Genomic DNA, 15,350 nt, shown 5'->3' with positions numbered 1-15,350 from the left:
CATGTGTGGAAATCATAACCTGAAGTTCTGTTTCAGTTATTGTTGTGGCTGCTGCTGTGGCTTCCGTTGCTCCTGCTATTATTAGAATTCACAGAAGAAAATACAATTTATGTAAATATGTATGATGACTGCAGTCCGCCACAGATGATATGACTTCTGCCACACAGTTGTGCAGCATTCATTCTCCTTATCCACCCCAGAATAAAGTCAGAGGGGTTAATCTCCCCCAAATTCATATATTATCAAATAATTGCAGCTATTTCTTGAATGTTGGAGACATGAAGATGATCACAGGCAAGTCTTGCAGGCAATTTTAACAATTCATTAAGCTTTATTTCACTTGAATATGTCCAGAGTTGCATTTCAGAGTTTAAAAAAGCTCTCTCAGCCTTAATTTAACAAAGGATAAGATGAATGAATCTGTATATGCAGCCCCTATAAAAAACACAAAAGCACTTCATATCTGCCTTCAGCAGCCCTTTCGGCCAGAGGAAAACCACAGGCTGCTTGGAAGGAAGGTCATTCTGATATGAGACTCTAAGGGAAATAAACCTTTGAAGTTCTTCGCTTGCAATGTCATTTCTGGATTCCAGTTGTCATTTGAAATTTTAAAGGCTTTCTTTTTGCTTTTAAACATGGTAACTGTATTAAAACAAAATAAAGAAATTATGAAAGACAGTAGTGTTTTTAGTGTAATAGTTTTAAACACAAAGGATCAACATCCTTGGAAAACAGGGTTTTTAAATTTGGAACATGCTTTCAGATCCTAGGTGAGAGGAAATAAATATACTCCGAATATTGTTATCGCCAGAATCTGATTATTATTGCTATTTTTTTGTTGTCGTTATTTGTGGTTATATTTCCAAGTTCTTCTCTTACCTACTGAAACAAGCATACTATGTATTTTAGATGCATTTAGTATGATAAAGCTTCTGAATGATGTTTCTTATGATAGTTTCAGAGACAGATGAATTGGAACATTGCAAGATCTAAAAAATATTCAGCATCTGAATTTTAGATCACATTTCTGGAGGAAGTAACTGATAGGAAAGCAATGCGTTTTTTAGAAATAAAAGTAAAAATAAAAGCATGTATGCCCTTTCATACAAATTATACAGGTGTAGAAAATGATGTATTAAATTACAGCATTTTGAGCTGTCTAATTTTATTTAACTATTTATGTATTTGCTTGTTTCTTTAGAAGATGGAGGTAGCCTTTTCAGAAATGAGAAATGAGCTGCAGTCACGGGATGCTCTCTGGAGAAGGATACAGCTAGAATGCCAACAGTTGCATGCAGAATTATCGAAAATCAGAGAGTATAAAGATATGCAGGAGACGCAAACAAAGTATGTATGTTGAAGACAACACTTACATTTACAAGTACTTCTGAGTTAATAACTTCTTCCTTACATTTGATTTAAATTAAGTCTGTATGAAAAGATACTCTGGATTCGAATGTCACATTATAAACAATTTTAGAATAAACATTTTCATTGGCAATTGTATATTATGAGATTGCGTATATAGATGCAAGCTCTGTTAAAAGGCTTTAATGCTGCCTAGATCTCTACAAATCAATGCATTTCATATATTTCTATTTATATGTTTACAGTGTCTTTCATTTTCTCAGCATTAAACCACTTTGGAAGTAGTGTGATTAAGATTTTTCCTAATCTTCTTTGAGTAAAATGTTCATCTTTTCATAGTTTATCTAATCTACCATAGCTCTTTCAGATTATATGAAATCCCAATCTATAAAAGATTTCAGGATTCTATCTGCACGCACTTGCATTGTCCTTAATCTCTAGAAATCTCCCAAGATCCAACCTGGTTTACACCAAATCTTTGGTTGTGGGCTTTTTAAATGTTTTTTTTCTTTTTCTTCATCAGCAAGCAGGTCATCCATAGTTTTATGCTGTGGAGAGGATACTGGAAGGTAAAGGTTATTAAACACTCTGCTTATTTCATGTTTTGTTTATTTCATATTTATAGGCATCAGTTATCCTATGCACAACTTACTGAGCAACTGGAAAATAGAACTGCTGAGTTATTACTATTGGCACAAAGTGAAGAACACCAACAAGAAGAGCTAAAAAAGGTATTTCACATCATTATTTCCAGATCTTAACTTCAGTAAAGGAGTTTTAGAAGAGAGCAAAGTCCTGACCTTGGGTATGTGCATAAGCAGAAGAGAGCGGGAGGTTAAATTGTGGTTTTAGGGGAGCATGAAGTTATCATTTATGAAGGAATTTTCATATGTGGTTGCATTTCTGGAGTTGGTTGTGTAGCTGTAAAATTGACATTCTGATTCTGTACGCTAACAACAGAGCCAAGCTACTTCATTGACATAGTGGTAGGGACCATGCCCAAGCATCACTGGGATTCAGGTAACACCCTGCAAGCAATAAACCCTCCAAGGCTATGAATAACTAATATAGGAGGTAAGCAGTAATTTGGTCTCAGATGTAAGATATGCCAACGGATCAGCCGATACAAGTCACTGTGGCAGGAAGCAGTCACTTCCTGTGCAGTCCAGCGGCGGGACGCTGCGGAACAGCATGTGGCTCCACTGGCCAAAACACTTGCAGGCATGTTGTGGTCTTGCTGAGCAGCACAGAGGCAGAAATGTCTCTAATTGGATGCAGCTGACTTGGATGCAGCAATTTTGGCACGATAGTCATGATCTAGCTCTTGGGGGTTTTTTGCATCTACATCTATTTGTTTACAATTCTAGTATTTCTGTGTAGTTTGCATGAATAAAAATGAAATGCCATCTGTTCCTGACTGTGTACAGTACTATGAGGAATTATTAAAGTGGGTTCAAAGGTTGTTATGCTGGCTTTTGTAGTTTTGTTTCTTATATAATACAAAAATCTATAATGGTTATAGCAGAAAGATTATAAAAACAATCTTTGTGTTGATTCTTTGGAGAACTCTGCACAGGAGATAGTGCAGAAAGTTAGACCTTAAATTTTATATATAATGGCAGGAAAAATTCTCATAAAGTGATTTGCCATATATACTCTTTATTTCTAACATAATTTCTCATTAAGTAGTCCCTAGATTGATTTATCTATATTGCTCCTAAATTAATTTAGGCTGCATTAAACTTATTTTAAACCTAAATTAACTCAAGAGCAATATAAATAAATCATACTTAGGTTTATTGAATTGATATTTCCTTGGATATTCTTTGCCATAAATTCCAATTCTTAAAATTAACATCATTATTCTTATATTATTTTTGAATGTTCGTTTAAATGCCTTATGTTTTGTTCATTTCTAATACTAAATAGGCAAATGAAAGCACAAGAGAAGGGTGGAGAAAAGATGTAAAAAGAAATAAAGCTATGTGCACTGAGTCATTAAGGCATTTCATATAGTCTCAAAAGTCTCTGATTTGCTTAGAAGAGTTGGTGTCTTGGAAGCAACAGCAAAAGAAGTCACTGGTAGGTAGTAAGTGATGCAGACAGATTTACTGCACAACATTTTTTCTTTTTGAAACATATTTGCTACAGATAAGAAACCATGTTTATCAAGAGAAGCAGTCCCATCGCTCTGAGCAGGAAAGAATGAAGACAGAAATCTCTGACCTGACAGAAGAGCTTCATCAGAAGGAGATCACTATAGCAACTATCGTGGAGAAAGCTGGTCTTCTGGAAAGACAGTTAAAAATGGAGTTAGAACTAAAAGACAAATTGTTAGCAAAACAACAGGTATGCAAGCAGCCACAACCAGCCTAGATGCTTTTACTCCACTCTATTGATAATCACATACATTATCTGTGAAAAAAATACATTACATTTCGTGCTGTAGGTTTCATCAGCAGTGCTGCAATGGCTGTGAAGTATTACTAACACAGTCAAATTGACACTGGAGCAAGAAAGCACCAGTAAATGTCAACTGTACATCAAAAGTGCAATTCATTCTGACCTTTTTAACATGCAAAAGATCTTGAAAACTTCCAGTTTGTTGTTCTTGTATGCACTTTATCATTAGAAGCATTTCTTAGGTTATCTAGAAAGTTTCCTAATTTTTCAGATTTTTTTAAAGCTTTTTGAAGAGTGGTTGGGGTTGGAAGGGACCTCTAGAGATCATCTAGTCCAACCCACCTGCTAAAGCAGGTTCACCAGAGCAGGTCACACAGGAATGTGTCCAGGTGGGTCTGAATGTCTCCAGAGAAGGAGACTCCACAGCCTCTCTGGGCAGCCTGTTCCAGGCTCTGGCACTCTCAAAGTAAAGAAGTTTCTCCTCATGTTTAGATGGAACCCCCTGTGCTTCAGTCTGTGCCCGTTGCCCCTCATCCTATTGTTGGGCATCTGGAAAGCATCTGGTCCCGTCCCCTTGACACCCATCCTTGACATATTTATAAGCATAAAAAAGATCCCCTCTCAGGGGATCTTATTGTTACAAATCTGCTTAGAAAATTCTGGTAATTTGAAAGCTGAAAACTGTAAGATACCATTGTTCTAATGGCAAATGTTGGTTTTAAAACCAAATATGTTATCTTCATTACTTAGTTTTGTAAACCAAAAAGAACCTTCATATTCAGAGGTTTCTGGGTATCCGGGTTTTCTGAAGGGTTCACTGCATATTGAAAATTGTGATTAACATAATACCTTACTTTTGACAGTAGGAAATTTAGTGTTTCGGAAAATAAGAGTTGCCTCCTACTGCGTGGCACTGTTTACCAGGCCATATTCCTTTTTGTTTCACTAGAAGAGTGGATGTTGTTCCTAGGATTCACAACTAGGATTTCATCCAGTTTCAGTGGCCTGCAAAATCTGTCCCTCCTTATGTGTTTTAACTGTATGAACTCCCTTGTATTCCTGTTATCACTTCTTTCAAAAAGGTAAATAATATCAGAGGCATTGCATTTTTTATAGAAGTTCAATACCTCCTTCTGCTTTACTATTGCTGTATTTTAAAGAAAATCTTTATAGTTAGTTTCATAATTCTTTGTCTTTATATCTAAACTGAGTGTTATTTCAAGTTAACAGTTATACACTTGAATTTAACTAAGAATTGAATCTTTTCCTAGTTGTTGGATTTCCAGTACAAAGTTATCAAATCTGAAAACACACATCTAAAAGAGATGTTGGAAAACCAGGAGTGTAAAAGTTGCATGGTAATTATTTTTTTTTTAAATCTGTGCAATATGCAGAACAGTTACTTACAGTAAAACTGTAAATGTAGATTAAGATCATGGCAGATTTAGAGATTTCTGGCTTGAGTAAAAGAAATAAATAATAGGGTGTGTGATATAATCAAAACCAAGTGGTATTCACACACAGTCTGAAGATGGGTATAGCTAGGCATAATTTTGACCTTAATTGTAGTAAACTAGAAGTAAGCTAAATTTTCCAGTAACTGTCTAGACAGTAAACAGTTTCTTGGAGCCTGTTTTTTCTAAGTGACATCACTTCAGAAAATATTTGTTTTTAAACAGTCATCATTCTCACAGATACAAATATATGTCCCTTTTTTACTGCTTTATGTCTTTGTTCATATGATATTTAAATAGTAGTGTAAAAAACCGACACATTTTGCCCCCACTCAGCTTATTTTCAGACTTTAGTATTTATTTCTCTCCAAATAGGGGATATTTAAAGTTCAATTCATAAAAAGTGTGCATAATATCATGTAGAACTGTAGTTTATATGGACATAATAAATATTATATATGCTGCCTTCCACAATAAGCTTCAGAACATCCCTTGTTTAAAGAACATCTGCAGTTATTGTATCTCTCACTATGAAAAAAACAACTGAAATGTTGCTTGTAAATACTGCTGTAAATACATCTGGGGGAGGATTTGTGGCCTGTTAATTGTCTTATTGTAGACTGACAAACGCATGAAAGAATGTCAAATTTTTCCACACCCTTAAAATAACATATATGTCTATCAGTGATGTATTACCTATACATATATGTACAATATTATGGCTATATGTATATATGATATATTACTGTGGAAATATGGATGTATGTATGAATGTCTAGCTCTTCTCTAAAGTGATGTTCTTAATGAAGATTGAGAAAAGCTGTGGGACAAGAATCCTTGCAGATATCACATTTGCTAAATTTTAACAGTAAAATCTGGTTACTAGATATACCACGGTCACATATCAATGTGTCTGTGGACTTAACATTTTTTCCTACTTTACATTAAAGATTGTGAGATATTTGATATTAAGATTGCAGGGACTGGAGAGATTTTTATGGATGTGTTTGTAGAGTACAGCAGAGCCCGCAAACTGGTGGCAGCCTCGGTCAGTTTGGTGTAGTGCACCATCAGGCAGAGTTACTTATTCAGATTCCAAAGGCAATGTAGCTGTGCTGCCTCAGTTTTGGCGTTTGTGCTGTTGTAACTATACTGCTGATCCTAGAGATATTAGTGGGAGGGTGATTTAGCACCATCCTTCTTCCTCTGTTCTGCCACTCCTCTCCACTTGGGAAACATAGCTGAGGCCATGCCCCCCACCCTTACATAAAATATTAAATTTTCTTACACATTCTGGCACTTCCATGCCAACTTGGATCATAAATTTCCCCTAAGACTACCTAAGCAAGGCAAGGTCTGTACAAAGACACATCAGACCAGTTAGAATCACAGAATGTCCAAAGTTGGAAGGGACCCACAAGGATCATAGAGTCCAACTCCTGTCCCTGCACAGGACAACCCCACAGTTCACACCGTGTGTCTGAGGGTGTTGTCCAGTCTCTTCTTGAACACTGTCAGGCTTGGGGCCATGACACCTCCCTGGGAGGCAGTGCACAGAATAGACAAGCTTTCAGGTGCAGGAGCCCAGTGGTGCTAAGCCAAACCCTTAATACTCTTGAGTTGTTGGGTTCCAAAAGGATAAGGTAAATCTAGAAATATATGAAAGCACTAGTTAATAAAAGGCATGGGGTTTTAGTCTTTTGAGTGTAATCTAATAAATCTGTTGAGAATTTTCTGCTGATGACAGTAAACTGTTGCAAATGCATTTACACAGCACAATGCAGAATACTGCAGAGAGGTAGCTCCCAATGAGCTAGCTCAGGTGTGCATCACGGGCTTCATGGAACAAGTGATGGGACAAAAAAGGAATGAGGTATCCTGGCTAATTAACCTCCAGAGCTGATCTCCCTCTTTCCCTCTGGATCTCTTGGTGGATGGGCCTCGTTAGCCCTGGTCACAGCATATGTGCTCCTTGCACTTGTGGTATTTTGGCTTGTATCCCATGTAACCCAGTGGAGAAGCAGGGTTTAGTGATACAAACCAGGATCTCTATTTTACTGCCTCTGAAACTGAAGGCGATTGTATCTCGGCACAGATATTAAATTGTGCCTGTAGACATGCCTTGTATCTAGTATAGTAATGAACTCCTATAATTTTTCTTGTTATTTTTGGTGGAATTGTTACTGGAGGGAGCAATACAGTCTGCAGCTCTAGCCGCTATGGTTGCTTTTATGTCGTAAGTTTTACAAAGCAAGCAATGAATATACAACAATAATATTTTGAATGCATGTTTGTTGAGAAATTTTAATCTGTTTTATTGTGTTATGGCGGCTGTTATCCCTTCTTTTCCATTCATCTACAGTGTTTTTTATTCTGGAGGCAATTCTCTTTTAGCTAGGTCTTTTTTCAGCATAGAACATTGTTTTGTGTTTGCTTGTTAAAAATAGTAACATTTATTGTGGAAAAAAATAACTGTTTAATGATGGTTGTATCTCCTTTCACAGACTATAGATTTATCTAACAAAGAACATGGAAATTTCACAGCTTCCATTCCCAAACTGGAACATGAGAATGTAAGATTACAGAATAGTCTTGTTAAACTACAAAATGACACAGAAACATCGATACTGGGTCACATGGATACATTTAGAGAAACAGAGAACAGCTGCCAAACCCATTCAAAGATGCAAGAAGAAGAAAACAGGTAATATTTAGATTGTACATGTATATGAAATTTCCTGTAAGTTTTTTGGAAGCATCTAACTGGGCCAACCTGTTAAGCTTTTTTTCTGTTTCTGTTCATTCGGAACTCCCACCAACATAAATATCAGACCTAGTTAGTCTATTTGTAAGAACTTCTTACATGTTTCTGGGTGGCTAACTGAATTTGGCAATAAATGGAGTCCCAGAAATGTTTGATCATTATTTCAATATTTGTCACACAAAACAAAAAACTTTTTATTTGCTGCTTAAGTTATTCTTAGTTCCAGGTTTTGCAAAACAGGACGGAATGTATTTTTACTGCCAAATAAAAACAAGACAAGGAAAGGATATAAAAACCAACATGAGAGGTAAACTGCTTCACAGGAGGTTATCTTAATAAGCAGTTTCAACTACAACTCCTGCTGAAAAGCTTTGTGTCCCACCAGTTTAATTTGCTGGAAGTTTCATTAAATATATTTTAATGCCTTGTCTAGTTTTGGTGTTCTTGGGTGACCTGATTTTTAAAAGAAACATAATTTCAGATGCCCTGAATAAATCATTACTACAATAAACTCCTTGCTAGGAAAAAATAGTGAGACTTAGGAATATGCAAACTCATAGAAAACATACTGTATTGATGACTTCCTTCTTAATTCCCTGTATCCAGTGAAGCACTGAATTATATTCAAATATGTTAAAATCATGGGATTGCATTAATAAAAAAATCAAACTCCCTGCTAAGCAATATTTCACAGTACAGGAGAGTAAAAATTAAGAGGAATCTAAATATTTTGATCATTTGTAATAAAGAACTTACTCGATAGTGCGAATGTAAAACAGTTTTGTGAAAGAAAGATTAAATAATTGGAGCTAAAATTGTACAGGTTAAAATTTCAAACTCATACATTCAGTCTTCGGCAAAATTTAAAGTGATTTTCTCTCTGCAAAATAGAAAGGCATCCCATTATATGTAGCTACGTTCCCTCCTGATTTTTGCTTTTAAATATGATGTTTTATGTTGGAGGTGTTATTCATGTTTATGTAGATACATACACTATACATGTGTATATATACGCATATATATGTATGTATATACATAATACACACACATAAATAGAAGTGGCAGGCATGGCTGTTTTCCTAAAGTTTCAAATTATAGGTTTGGCTGAAACAAACATTTACAAACCAAGATACAGATTATTCTGCACATGGAGGTCTCATAATTTCACTGAAAATTGGTCAGCGCAATTTTTGCTCGTGCTTCCAGTCTTCTTAAGTGAGAAAAAGTAAGAAAAAGGATGACTTTTTCCTATTTTCTCAGGAATTACACTTGCTGTACATGAGGAACTGTGATATGTCATTAATGAGAATTTAAGTGTAAGAGACAATAGAACTACGCATGTAATCTGCAGGATTTTGATTTCATAGGCATTGAAGACCAATGTTAAATCAAAACTGGGAGAGATAAACCAGGGAGAGCAAACCTCCCGCACAACAGAAGTCTCAACCACACTACTGAATACAATTTCTACTCTGATTCTAATTAATCTGATGAAACAGATACATTGAGCCTGGTTTTCAGGATCTAAAACATGCATTTGATTTCCTAAATTAAAAACTTTTTAGCTAAATAAATACATACGCAGATTTCAAATAAATGCGCAAATTCCACAAGTACTGCATATACGGATCAGCAAACCAGTCTTTGTAAGACTGGACTCCCTCTGTACTCTCTGTTCCCAACACGGAACTACCTCAAGATTTTCTCAGAAAACTAAAATTTTCAGCCATCAAAAGTATGCAGATAAACCAGGCAATTGATGTTGGCTGAGTTAAACTCTGGGGTATGTTTTATTTTATTGTGAGCATAAACCATGTTATTTCTATTTTAATTTGCAGTTCTGTTTCCATGGTAATTATCACACTGGAGAAAGGGGAAAAAAAGTAAAAAAAAAATCTAGAAAACGTAGTGTTTGTGCAGGGGGGGAGTGTTGTGTTTTAAGTAGTAATTTTCAGAAGCTGTACTTTTTGTTATTCCTGTTTTCATTCAGTAGCCTTAAAAGGTTTGCAAAGTGAGAAAAAAGTCTTCAACCAAGTATATTCTAGAATATGTTTCAGTCATGTCTCACAACCAGTACTATCGGAGGCATGGGCACAGTCATTAGATCGGAGACCTCTAGAGAAAATACAGGAAATTGCAGGAAATTGTATTGGTAATTTAGAATGAGGCGTGATTCCTTCTTCCTTTCAGGACACAGTGAATTTCTAAATACTACAAAGTAAGATATGCAAGAGTGGCATCTTTTTGCTAAGAAAGGCTGTGGCCACATCACACCAATAACCACTTCACTTAATTACTGTTCTCATATATGATAATTGACTTACTTCTCTAATTGCCATTTACATGAGCTTTCCCCACCCTCAAGATTTCAATCCTTTAGTTAGTCCTTGGCCACACGCGGTTGATTTTCATTTTCACATGGCTGAGGAGGGCTTGTTCTGATGAAGCTGCTGTGTTTAGCCTGTTTCTTCCAAAATTGAAACATGCATGTGAGTTCCCAAATGAAAGGCTGCTTATTGACCATTAAAATACACATTAAATAGGTAATTGCTCAAGCCAAAGTGCAGTTTTATCATGTGGTAAAAGCAAAGGGGCTAGGAGAGAATGCTTACTCAAGCATAGCTTCAAGGGTTTGTGTTGACAGTGAAATATCTGTCTTCAGGAGGTTCTCATGACCTTTTGGAGGTCCCACATTCCCAGTCACACTCACCACCATATCAGTTATTGGAATGGATAAACTGGAAGCTGTTAAAAGAGTCTCTGCAGGAAAACACAGAATCGCAGAATCACAGAATGTCAGGGATTGGAAGGGACCTCGAAAGCTCATCCAGTCCAATCCCTCTGCCAGAGCAGGAACACCCAGATGAGGTTACACAGGAAGGTGTCCAGGCGGGTTTTGAATGTCTCCAGAGAAGGAGACTCCACAACCCCCCTGGGCAGCCTGTTCCAGTGTCTGTTTCCCTCACTGAGAAGAAGTTTCTTCTCAAATTCAAGTGGAACCTCTTGTGTTCCAGTTTGAACCCATTACCCCTTGTCCTATCATTGGCTGTCACCGAGAAGAGCCTGGCTCCATCCTTGTGACACGCACCCTTTTTATATTTATAAACATTAATGAGGTCACCCCTCAGTCTCCTCTTCTCCAAGCTCCAGAGCCCCAGCTCCCTCAGCCTTTCCTCATAAGGGAGATGCTCCACTCCCTTCATCATCTTTGTTCCCATTTTTAACCATTTTTTAAATCAAGCTGGCAGTCGCACTTGCAAGGCAAAACCAGCACAAATTCTGAAGACATTCTGATCATTAATGACCTGTAGGGTTTTTTTCTCAAGAGCAGGTACGTCAACTGGCACAAGCTGCGTAAGGAATTTGTTTTGCGCCAGACGTTATTGATCGCATAGGGACCAGGCTGATTTTATACATGAATCTGGAGAAATTGATCCTGTCTATATAAATTCCATTTGTGAGGATATTGTTCTTTCACTCTTGTCCCATATGTCGCCATGTCAACAGTGATATTATTTTTGTGAAGTATGTGTATATGTTAAATGCTCTGTGACAGGAAATCCACTGAAATCTTAAGTTATTCAAAGGCAGTTATTTTGTACTTGCACTGCCAGTGTTAACAAATGGCCTTTTTTTACAAATTTGCAGATATTTACCCACCTTTACATTTGTATTCAAACCAGACCTCTATTCTTAGATATCATTTTGAACTGAACTGGCAGAAATTTAAACCCCAACTGTGAAGTCTGTCAGAAGTGAAGGCATAGTATCCATATCAAAGCACCTAAATGTAGGTGTCATGTTTTTCCAAGATAGCAAACAGCCAAAGGAATCCTATGGATTACAGGAGGAAATGGAGTTTCTTTAAAAAATCAGTCCTTTTTTTCCAGAGGTGAGTGTCTGTTTTTACTATCTAAAAGCTACCATAACGGTAGTCATGCATGTCTGAAAATTCTGATCTTAGTGAAGTAAGCTATAACATAACAGTAATAACTGTTATTAAATACATATAAATACATAGAGAAACAGTTACAGTATCACAGAATCACAATATGTTTGGGATTGGAAGGGACCTCAAAAGATCATCTAGTCCAATCCGCCTGCTGGAGCAGGAACGCCTAGGTGAGGTCGCACAGGAACATGTCCAGGTGGGTTTTGAATGTCTCCAGAGAAGGAGACTCCACAACCTCCCTGGGCAGCCTGTTCCAGTGTCTGTCACCCTCACTGAGAAGAAGTTTTTTCTCAAATTTAAGTGGAACCTCTTGTGTTCCAGCTTGATCCCATTACCCCTTGTCCTATCATTGTTTGCCACCGAGAAGAGCCTGGCTCCATCCTCGTGGCACTCACCCTTTATAAGCATTAATAAGGTCACCCCTCAGTCTCCTCTTCTCCACACTAAAGAGACCCAGCTCCCTCAGCCTTTCTTCATAAGGGAGATGCTCCACCTCCTTCATCATCTTTGTTGCCCTGTGCTGGACCCTCTCCAGCAGTTCCCTGTCCTTCTGGAACTGAGGGGCCCAGAACTGGACACAATATTCCAGATGGGATCTCACCAGGGCGGAGTAGAGGGGAAGGAGGACCTCTCTCAGCCTACTAACCACCCCCCTTTAATATATACCCCAGGATGCCATTGGCCTTCCTGGCCACAAGGGCACAGTGCTGGGGAAAACAAACAAACAAACAAACAAAAAACAGATCACATAGACTTCACTGTGGGTTTACAGAAGAAATTACTTCCAAAAAGGTCAGAACACAAGATGAAAAACAAATCTGTGATTTTATTATTCATGCCATCTATCTTCAGTTGTGGCAGATTTTTCACTGTGCCCTTCATACGAACATTAGATGGAATGGACTTTAAAACAGGGGGGATAAAAAAAGAAAAATGTGTTCTCTTGTGTCCAAAGAGCAAAGTGTATTTATTTAAAGAAAGGCATGAAAGAAAGGAGAAAACTCTGCCTTAAAAGGATGATTTAGAAAACTGGAAAATTCGGTGAATATTCTCAGAGAGTTTTATGTTAGAATGTATAATAATAGTATAGCAATAATAATATTATACTATCATGCTTATAATTTGCTTTTCTGTAGCATTCAGAGTGTCTCAATCACTATTTCTTTTACAACCAGAGAAAAATATGTTCTTCATTAGTTCTCTGAGTCGTTCTGCACAGTCCATTCATGGAGCGCTCAGTTTCATGTTTCAGGGCTTAGGCACAAGCAGGGTCCATTAAGACTGCACAGCGACTCTCTCCCAACACCAAATGTCTAAATTAAGATTAGAAAATGATGGTGTAATCTTCATGCAGAAAACACTGTCCTTTCCATGTGCTTGGCAAATTCTTTTTTTATTTGGGGGGAAAAGAAAAGCCTTTTCCTTGGATCTGAGCAGCACTGCATACTCCTTAATATTTATAATAATTACGTTTTAGTGGGTGAGAACTTGATTTTTAAAAGCTTTTATGGCTGCATTTCAAAATAGTAAAGTGTTTTAGGATATTTGCAATGAGAGGATCTTCTTGAACTGCTATCATGTTTAAGTATATACCAGTTACCTCCAAAGACTAAAATTTTGATTTTATCATAAGCACAGACCTCAGTACAGTGTCATTTTTTTCCTCAGTCAGCAACATTGTAACAGTAATGTAATAAAGTCTGGGGTTTTTTTTTGCATGTTTTGGTATATAATGCAAGTAAAGATTACAATTGAAAATTAGTCTAATTCAGTAGACAAGCTGCTCTTTAAATTCTCTGCTCTTATCAATGTGGTTTCAGAATTGTTCTGTGCTATTAACTGTAATAGTTTTGGCTTCACAGAGCTACAAATGAATACAAATACATGCTTTCACATCCATTCTGATCACTGTAAGTGGGATACAAAAGTTATGGAACACCATAATAAAATACTTAAAAATTCTTTTGTGAGCATGAAGGTTTCAGTTACTGTTACAAAAGCATGTTCTTGTAAATTTTTTTTTAAAGTGTATTTAAAAAAATTCTCTATTTCTCCTGTTAATCTCCATTAAATCAATGGAGAAATTAGTAGTATAGTAAAAATGCAGGATCAAAGATTCCTGTACTACTTTTTTATTTAACTTATTTAAGCATTTATTCAAAATTCTAGGTATTTGAACACAGTTGTTTAAGGTGATATTAGATCAAAATTGGCTAATTACCCAACCACTAGTAAAAGGGGTCTTTCCCATCTCACTTATAATTTCATATTTCATTCCCTCTATTTCTGTCGCTAAATTCACTCTAGTTCCCCTCATACTGAAAGCCAAGTTACACGACTGGAGAGTGCTCACATCGCTGCTTCCCCCAAAAAGCTAAACGGGTGGTAACCTTTGGAAATGGGTGGGTAACACGTAAGGACAATTGGTATCTTCAATACCTGAAGCAAGTTTCTGTTTTATTTCTTGTCCTGCTACAGTTATAAGGCAAAGTTACTCAAGCTCCAGCAGAAGGGTTTAAATTAGTGTGATTTAAGTCGCAGCTGAAGCAGACAGCGAATGCACACTCAGGCATTGACAGTAACTTACATAAAAGGCTGGTAAATTGCTGCAACTTGGTAATGCTTAATCTTACACCTGACTTGATGTACAAACAAATAAAAGAAATAAAAAATAAATCTTAAAAAAAAAAAACAAACCAAGCAAACAAACAAAAAAAGGCAAAAAAACCCCAAACCAAACAAAAACAAACCGAAAAAACCCAACACCAAAACAACAACCTTGGCTTTGCTGTGATAGCTTGGTTTTGACTAGCTTTCATACTTTCTTTTTTTTTCTCTTTTAGAACTTTCCAAAAGGAAGATGAATGGGAAATGGAATTCCAACAGACTGCTATGTTCAGACCCAGTGGTTACCACAGAAACTGTAGTCCTGCTTTATATGGCCAACACAGTATCACTGGTTCAAAAAGTGATAGCACTTTATCTCCTTATGCACTTGACAGAGGTCATGAACAGAAAACAGATGATAAATCTCCATCACCACCAACAGGGTATCCTTTGGGCTTTGCTGGGCTGTTTCCTGAAAACAGCAGAACAGGCAGCTTACTGAGCCCTGCTTACAATGCAGAAGAAAACAAATTATCCGTAAGTAACTGTTTTCCTGTAACACATATATTCTCAAAGATCCATCTGTGGACCAAATGCAGCCTTGGAGAAGCCAAAAATTAGATCACGCCTTTTATCTTTATTGTTTATATAGTGCCAGCCCAGCAAAAATAGAAATACCTCATCATAACGTAAATGCAGTTTTTCTGGAGATTAAACTCCCCTACTGGGCCATACCTCTGTACTAATAATAATGGTGATAATTACTTGCTATTATGTGACTGCGAGAGAGATTTCTACATTT

General features: G+C 36.8%; 1 protein-coding gene across 1 annotated transcript in view; it reads left to right on the top strand.

Annotated features, from left to right (window-relative positions):
• The window catches only part of DEUP1 (deuterosome assembly protein 1), a gene marked incomplete at its 3' end in the record, with an annotated part of 45,496 nt that overhangs the window by 23,888 nt on the left and 6,258 nt on the right, over positions 1-15,350 (top strand). Inside the window, exons 7-12 of the mRNA XM_082043438.1 lie at positions 1,202-1,347; positions 1,994-2,099; positions 3,520-3,717; positions 5,043-5,129; positions 7,730-7,929; positions 14,785-15,085. Of these exons, the coding sequence (XP_081899564.1) occupies positions 1,202-1,347; positions 1,994-2,099; positions 3,520-3,717; positions 5,043-5,129; positions 7,730-7,929; positions 14,785-15,085 (1,038 nt within the window). The remainder of the gene's footprint in view (positions 1-1,201; positions 1,348-1,993; positions 2,100-3,519; positions 3,718-5,042; positions 5,130-7,729; positions 7,930-14,784; positions 15,086-15,350) is intronic.

This window comes from Streptopelia decaocto, assembly GCF_964273445.1.
Source record: "Streptopelia decaocto genome assembly, chromosome: 1".
Classification (NCBI taxonomy): domain Eukaryota; kingdom Metazoa; phylum Chordata; class Aves; order Columbiformes; family Columbidae; genus Streptopelia; species Streptopelia decaocto.
This window is presented reverse-complemented; position numbering and strand designations above follow the sequence as displayed.